This window comes from Austrofundulus limnaeus, unplaced genomic scaffold, assembly GCF_001266775.1.
Source record: "Austrofundulus limnaeus strain Quisiro unplaced genomic scaffold, Austrofundulus_limnaeus-1.0 Scaffold54, whole genome shotgun sequence".
Taxonomy (NCBI): Eukaryota; Metazoa; Chordata; class Actinopteri; order Cyprinodontiformes; family Rivulidae; genus Austrofundulus; species Austrofundulus limnaeus.
Genome location: NW_013952456.1, coordinates 1,490,868 through 1,499,627, shown reverse-complemented (window position 1 = coordinate 1,499,627; position 8,760 = coordinate 1,490,868). Strand labels below are relative to the sequence as shown.

Genomic DNA, 8,760 nt, shown 5'->3' with positions numbered 1-8,760 from the left:
ACTTACTTACTTACTTACTTACTTACTTACTTACTTACTTACTTACTTACTTACTTACTTACTTACTTACTTACTTACTTACTTACTGACTTACTTACTTACTTACTGACTTACTTACTTACTTACTTACTACACAGTTTGACTGAAACTCAATAAGACAACTGAGTTCTGCTGATTTGGAAAATGAGAGAGTTGGTGGTTCTATTCCATCATTATTCAGTCACGTGTTCCTGGGCACTGAACCCCCACTGCCTCTGATGTGTCCCATCAGTGTATGAATGTGATTTAAAGCACAGATTTGTCTCCATAGAATTATCTAGATTAGATTTGTAGTCGAGTGCTATGTGAATGGCTAAATGAGGACACAAATTGTAGTGTGAAGCATTTTGAGCATCTTCGTTGAATAAAAAGGCACTATATAACTGCCATGTCAAAAGTTTAGAAATAAACATTTCCAAACCTTTGTTGTTGCCCTAATATAATGGACTGCTTTCACTTGTACATTACCAGTCAAAGGTTTGGACACACCCTCTTATGCAGGTTCACAGCTGTGCACACTTTTGGCATTCTTTTGAACTCCTTGAAACACTTCCAAGACTGTTGGACAATCATTCCAGGTGATTCCAGGACCTTATGAAGCTGATTGAGAAAATGGCAAGCTTGTGCACAGCTACAATAAAAGCAAAAGGTGCCCACCTTCAAAAATCCAAAATTTAAACATATTCTAGATTGTTCAACACATCCAAGTTCACCATATGGCTCCTTGTGTGTTCCTTGAATGACCATAGTACCAACTCCCAATGTAGGAAAAAAGAAAACCATAAAAACAATGAATGAGACAGTGTGTCCACATTTCTGACTGGTAGTGTAGCTACAACAGAAAAATATAAATTTATAAAGTTATTTCTCACCCTCATGCCCTCAAATCTGGACAGAGCTCTGAGCGGTCTCAAAGCCCGGAGGGTCCTCAGGGACTTGATGGCTGAGAATTCTGAATATCCCAGTGAACTTGCTACCAGACTTATCAGGGASACCTGAATGGAGTACAGACAAGTTATTGAACTTCCTGACACATGATCATTTTACTTAAATCAGTACTATTTAAAGCTTTATGAAAAATAGCTGGACAAAATCATCACAATTAAATACAGAAATAAAGAAAAATAATACTTTTGAAAACAGCTTTTAAAAAGTTGAGCCTTCTTCTGGTGTGTTTTGGGACATTCCACAGTTAAAAACACACCCAATAAATTTGATGGTTTGGTTTAATTTGGTTTATTTTAATATTGTCTTTTAGCAAATTCAGACTTCCACTCTATTCTACAATCAAAACAGACAAGACAAAATGGTATCTTGCTGTTGAATGACCCTTGGATGATGTCTGTGAATGAAAAATGTTGGATATGACAAACAAAGGAAGCTCATGTCATGGTTGGTGATGACAAAACACAGACAAGTATGCACATATAACAGTTTCCATACATGCATACCCAGCTATATATACATATAAATATGTATATATATTAAATAGAGTGAGTTTTATAAAGAATTTTTGTGTCAAATTTGTTTTCAATTCAATTGATACATTAATTGAAACCAATTTAAGGGCTTGTATGAGCCCAATGTCCTGCATTTCTTTATAAAAGTCTATTTAGAGATGTGTTGATCCCATATATCTAAAGAAGATATTAAATTTTTATTTTCTGAGTAACAGACACCTCAGCTCTYCAGTAAGTACAGTTGTAAAAGAGCATAAGGATGATTAAAAAAGTAAAGTAGCWTTTTTATAGGCAAAAAGATAAGGTTATATTAGGATGTTTTAAACAAATTTACCAATATAATTTAAACATAACAAAATAAATATAAATTTTGCTGGTATATTCCTACAAAGGAAAATAGGAGTAAACATTTTCACACWATACATTTTACTGGTTTGGTGTACTTTACAGTGTGTATAAGATCTTCTGTAGATAAGCCTTATAGCACATGGTGTTGCATTTGATTTTGATATAAAAGCCAAAGTCACTATTTCCAAGAACAATTTGCTAAGTTTTGTTTGTTTTTTAATCATATATTCAATAATTTGTTTGGAATTAAAACAGTGGCTTTTAATATCACAATAAAATTCTTACATGTGAAGACATACAGATTTTTTGTGATGTAGACGCAGGTCTCCCATCTCAAACTCATCTGGGACTGGCTAYCTATGACTTACCCTAACAATAGCACGATCTGTGGAAATCTGTGCAACAGCAGGTAAAATCAGAGGTCAGGTCAGGCCTATGGCTGCATGCCTMGGCTGATTTGGATATTTACAGGTCTGCATGCATTTACTACAAACATGTCTGTTTTTTTTACTATAATTAGCATTAGTGTTTGCAGTGGTGAACCCCTTTTATTTCATCAAAATATAAGTGGAGGGTCACATGCAAATAAAGGAAAAAATTCTGTTATGCGAACCTGAAACCTAAAGGACATTGCAGTCTTCATCAARGCACAGATCCTCTATTAAAAATATGACTCAAATTACTTTTAGCAAACTGAAGCAAACAGGTGATCTGTGAGTGAAATACACTGGTTATTTTTAAACAAAAATTGTATAACATGCTATAAAAAAATTTTGTTTTTACAAAACAAATATACAAACCAATAATTTTAGTCTAACTGCACACTTTTAATATTACACGCAGTTAATTTTTAATTAACTGGGGTGACCAATCAGGTTCCAGGGGTGGCAAGCGCTGGCCACCCTTCTGGCTCCGCCCCTGCTGACTATTTTTTGGCACAAAAACAACAGAGAAAGAGGTCGAGCCCCTAAATTGTTGCTTAGTCTGTTAAAATTGAAGCAAGAAAAGGTAGATTTTTGTGAAATACTCAACTTCTCAAAAAAACAAAACAAAAAGAACAATCAAGGTCTTTACTAAGAATAATTTSGGAGTCACCAAACTCCAGAAATTCAAGAGAAGAGATATTATGATAATATTATGATACAATAAGTCCAAAAAAACATCCTGGAATTTCCCTGGTTTAACTGAATACATGAAAGGCAGTAAAATATTCACTTACATCTACAATCAAAAAGTCGAGCCAGCACCAGTAGTTGGTGAAATATTTCTTGAAGCCGTARGCAATCCACTTCAGAAACATCTCCAGGACAAAGATGTAGGAGAAGACTTTGTCAGCATATTCCAAAACCACCTTTATGACTTTTCTCCTCTCTATATAAATATCTTCAAATGCCTGCAAAGAAAAAAGAAATCAATACAGCCACCACTGCAGCCGGTTGAGCATAAAAACAAACCAGGATTTCAACTCATAAATTTTCCAACCTGTTTATCACATCGGTAACATCTGCAGGACACATTATTTATAGAGCTGATTTATTGACTATTAGTCTGTTACCGTCTAAATTCTGATGTGTAAGAAATAAAACAGCTTGAAGCCAGATGCATAACGTTTAAGAGAATTTGCAGCCTCACCAGAGCTCCACTGCTGAGCAGGATCATGAAGATGATAAATGTCTCAAACCAGCTGTGCTCCACGATCTGGTAGCAGGTCTTCCTCAGCCTCCACCAGGCCTGACCCAGACCCTGGCTGGTGTCGATGCTGCAGCACTCACAGTGTCTCAGGCACACTGGTCAGAACAAATCAGCTTATATCAAATAATGTGACAGAAAAAAAAACACAACAGTGGGCAGCAGCTTTTAACCTACAATTTAGGACGAGGTTTTGTAGATTTATAACACTCAGCTCAAATTGAATTTCACACTCACGTTTAGGAAAGCAATCCTCTGGCTCCATACCATCTTCAGCTAGCTCAGATAAATCATCCTCTACTTCTCCAGGTTTTCTCAGATCCACCGTGCTGCCCTCTGAGAGACTAATTTTCTCCTAAAAAGGAAAGMCTCAATGTTACAAACAGTACAACGTCACAATTCCTAATGTCAGCACATCTGTATAATGTTCATGGACTCAGCCAGGGGGCAGAGTTAGATCAGTTCAGTGGCCTCAGGATTCCATCACTGCTATTTACAGATGATGTGGTTTTGTTGGAGTCATCGTACTGTGATCTTCAACTCTCACTGCAGTGATTTYCAGCTGATCGTGAAGTGACTAGAATAATAATAATAATAATTTCATTGTGCTCTCTGTACGATGACAATAAAGGTCTCACTTATAAGGATCAGCACCTCCAAATCTGAGTCCTTGGTTCTCAGTTGGAAAAGAATGGATTGCTCTTATCAAGTTGAGGTTGAGGTTCTGCCTCAATTAGAGGAGTTCAAGTATTTTGGATGGATGGATGGATGGATGGATGGATGGATGGATGGATGGATGGATGGGGTTTTGTTCTTAAGTGAGGGAAGAATGGAGCATGAAGTTCACAGACGGGTCGGTGCAGCATCTGCAGTGTTGTGGACTCTGTGGAGGTTTGTTGGGGTGAGGAAGAAGCTGTGCTGTAAGGCGAAGCTCTGTCTTTACTGGTTGGTCTGCATTTCTATAGCCATGATCTTTGGGTAGTGACTGAAAGAAAGAAAAATCGCAAATGCAGACAGCTGAAATTAGTTTTATCCACAGGGTAGCTGGACTCTCCCTTGGAAATAATGTGAAAGCTTCAGTTGTACAGAAGAGACTAGAGTCGCTGCTCCTCCACATTGAGAGGAGCCAGTTGAGGTGGTTCGGACATCTGGTAAGGATAACCCCTGAGGTGGTGCTTCAGGCATGTCAAACTGGGGACGTACCAGGACACACAATGGAGAGACTTTATCAGCTAGCCTGGGAACACTTTGGAGTCCTTCTAGAGAGGAGATGTCTGAGCGAAGAGATGTCTGGGCCACCCTGCTCAAGCTGCTACCCTTGCAACCTGACTCTGGAACAAGTAGCAGAAAATAAATGGGTGGATGGATGGATGCATGGATGGATGGATGGATGAAAATACAAAGCATCAGGGAAGTAACAGATGTTCTTGCTGTTGTGAAGATYACAGCTGCTTTATGTTTCAGTAGAAAAAGCAGTAAAACTATAGTTTTCTGCACATATTATTAAAGCTAGCTCACCTATGCCTTGCCTGTGACAGCTCTCTCACTCGTAATGCAGTTTTGATAGGATTTCACATTTTCTAAAGGCTACATATTTTATGATTATGAGGACAGTGATGCAGGATCAATCCAATAAAATGATATCAAATCTAATCCTGTATTATCCAGCAATAGCAGGAGCAGGACACAAGATTATCAGCATTATTATCTCATTGTTTGAAGACAACTTATYCTCTGACATTCTCACTAGTCAACATAAACTGAAATACCAGGATAAGTAAAGATGATAGCTGTGCTTCCAGAGAGAAAAAAAAAGTATTTGCCACAAAATTCACAACATTGTTTTCATAATTTTTGGTGTGTTTAAAGCTGCATAAAAATAAAATGCATCTTTGTTTTGCTGTGAGCAGCTGCTGCTGCCCAGATAAGCTGATGGTGAGTTAAAGGAGGGCAGTGTAATGTGGAGCACAGACAGCAGGCTGCTCAGCTCAGCCTGGCTCTCCTCAGCTGTCGTAGTTTAATCTGTTTCACAGAGCTGCGCTCCACATCTGGCCAGCTCCTGTCTGTCTGCCAGGCAGTCGCAGAGGCACAACCTCCACCTGAACAGACGCCCGTCCCACTGGACGTCCTGCGCACACACTCTGAAGCTTTCGAATAAACAAAACATCACCAAATAATCCAGCACAAAATATCCCCTATAAGATCATTATGTGTTTGAGTTTTTGTACGTATGAAACAAATCAGATGAAATGTGAGCTTTAGAGGGGTTAGGCTGAATATTTCTATATAGCAAAGCAAATTCAGCTGTTTGCCTGGACTGTTTTTTTTGTGCTAAGTTAATGTAACCCTGGTCAAAATAGCCCTCAATGAAAATGAGCTGTAATAAAAGTAGCCATAAAAACATATAGCAAATGATGAACAATAAACAGATCAACACAGTTAAGAAAAAAGAAAAAAATTGTATAGGTCTTCTGGAGGGGTTCTTCTCTAATGAAACGTTTCGTCTCTCCTCCAAGAGACTTCTTCAGTCTGAGAGTTTCAGGCAAAATTCAGGCTTTTAAGCCCTGCCTCCATGTGACTGATACTCACATCACATGGCTATCGTTGACACCTAATTAACACTTATTGTTAACAGGGGGTGGAGTGATACTGGCAATAGCCGCGCTGTAGGAGGGGGACAACTGAAAACGGAGGCCTCCACCTCTGTTTAATGATGGACGGTCTTTCTTCTCAGACTGAAGAAGTCTCTTGGAGAAGAGACGAAACGTTTCATTAGAGAAGAACCCGTCCAGAAGACCTATACWATTTTTTTCTTTTTGATTTTTTACCTGGATTACTGAGATGCATCAGGACACAGTTAAGAAAAACTTACAAAAAAGACTGTGAAATGAAGTGTCAGAAAAGCTATATTTTATGCTTATAATATTTTATTTGTGTTTAAAAAGCTTTTAAAAATCTAGTCCTATTTTGTCAGTGTTAAAAATGGTATATTGTCAGTGAAGACTCTTATTTTGAAGGGTCACGTTGCATRGTGACCTATGTGACTAGTTCTAGCCAACCGGGTGTTTCTTCTTCCTGGTTAGAGAAAAGCACGAGGTTGATGGAGGAAAGTTTTGCTGTGTAAGAGAAAAAAAATAAGAGAAACTAAAAAGTAAAGAGTCTATAAATGTTATGTAAAGATTTTTTGTCTTTTAAAGGAGTTGTTTTTGCATAATTTCAACCTGTTCTTGCCTTCAGGAGATATTATATATTTCTGAACTGGACTTGATGAGTTAAAAAAAAGCATTTTACTTTCTGTGAGTTATTTTATTTATGATGTATTTTCTTTTGTTAAGATGGAAAHCTATGTTAGCATATTTATGTTGTTTATGTCAAAAGAAATTGTGAGAATGAATGTTAGGTGAAGTATGGTTTTCTCTTAGGATGTTCAGCCGCCATCTTGGCGAGTGTATTTTTTATTTAGTATCAAATTAGCTGAACAGACCTTTCTTTGCACTTACTGGTTATGAAACCAGGCCTTTAAAGTTCTACTGGAAAACTGGACCGGGAAAAATCGAGCTGAATGTCGAGTTGGATGTCGGGATTGAGAACTGAGATGGCGAGCCACCAACCAGAGAGCCCTTGACCTTTGAACCAGTAGGAGCTGCACTCTTCTGCTGGATGTTGTTTTCATCAGAACTGGTATGATTCACCCGATTTTGCTGCTAAAATAGCAGTGGACTCAGAGACATGACACTAATCTTTCCGGGTTCACAAAAGGATAAGGACATTCAATTTGATTTAAGGGTCTATTCAGTCTTTTGCTGAATCAATTTCTGTTTTTACTTTATTGTTTTTTTTTTCTATTCAATGCTGTTAAAGTGTTGTTGAGATGTGAACCTTTTTGAAAAGAAGTGGTTAAAAGTGAGATTTAGAGAACTTGATTTCTGAAAGAATACAGAGTTAACTCAAACAATACAATATAAAACTGTACGTCAAAACAGATAAACAGCAACTTAAAATAGAACAATAACCTAGGTTGAGAAACATTATCCCTTTAGGACCTACATCAGGTTAAACATAAAAAAGGGGTTTATAGCTGAAATTTCAAAGGAAAAGACAGGGAACAGTTTTATTTTTCTTTTTGAAATTTTGTTGTGTGTGTAAACTGTAAATTAATTTTTTTATTTTTTCTAAATAATAAGCCGGCAGTTCAAAGTTATTCACTGGTCTGCGGTCATTATTACAWTTACATCTATTATCTGCTCCCATAGCTGAACCTTGTACTGGTCTTAGAGTAACTATTTACTGTAGCCACATTAAAGGTGCTACACTAAGCTAACTTATCTACAGAGTGAGTCAAAAGTCACAGGACACCTTTTTTGACTCATAAGACCCAGGACAAGGGAGAAAGGGGAAAAGGACTGAACTGAATACTGGCCGGTCCTTTAGGCCCATGGTTCTCAACCCTTTTAGACTTGTGTAGCCCCTGAGCCATTTTATCATACCACTAGTACTCCCTCAGTAAAATGTAATGATGACTCTCCAAAACTATAATGTGCTACAGCTGATTATTAAATGAAAATAATCTATTTAACTCCCTAGAACATTTAATTCRCATGCATTTTTTCCTTTTCAACTCAAATTAAACAAAGATAAAAATGTTYCCTTGAAAATAATAATAAATAAATAAACCAAGTAATGGCAGGTGAAGGAAGCAGCAGCATAAAYTACATCTGAAACTCACCCAAATWAGCATATTCCATAAGATTCCATYTTTTATACTGGATTCTGTRYTTTTGTGTCAYTTCTGTGATTCCGTCTGCATTTTACGCATTCATAGGGCTGTACGTATCCCAGTCCTATTTTTATTAGTTTTTTTTAACACACCTGGGAAATTTTTCCACGTACCTCCTGTAATATGCTCGCGTGCCCCAAGGGGTACACGTACCCCTGTTTGGAAATCACTGCTTTAGGCTATGTCCAGAACATGGCCACTATATCTAAAAAGTTGCAAAATTAAATCAAAATAAAAGGGTGTCCTGTGACTTTTGACTCACACTGTTCTGATGCAAACTGGCTCTTAACCATCTTTGTTCTGCCTTTTATAGCCTGCTCAACATAGTGTTTGCTAACTGATTTTATGGAATTTTAGTTATTTATTTCTGTTGCGTTTATGACTTTTGTGATGTAGCATTTTGAGATTTACAAATGTAAAGTGCCCTATAAATTGAATCTATTATTA

General features: G+C 37.3%; 1 protein-coding gene across 1 annotated transcript in view; it reads right to left on the bottom strand.

Annotated features, from left to right (window-relative positions):
* LOC106517918 (sodium channel protein type 4 subunit alpha-like) overlaps positions 1 to 8,760 on the bottom strand; it is a gene marked incomplete at its 5' end in the record, with an annotated part of 40,985 nt that overhangs the window by 5,976 nt on the left and 26,249 nt on the right. The window contains 4 exon segments of the mRNA XM_014008971.1: positions 912 to 1,034; positions 3,067 to 3,240; positions 3,480 to 3,634; positions 3,774 to 3,891. Of these exon segments, the coding sequence (XP_013864425.1) occupies positions 912 to 1,034; positions 3,067 to 3,240; positions 3,480 to 3,634; positions 3,774 to 3,891 (570 nt within the window).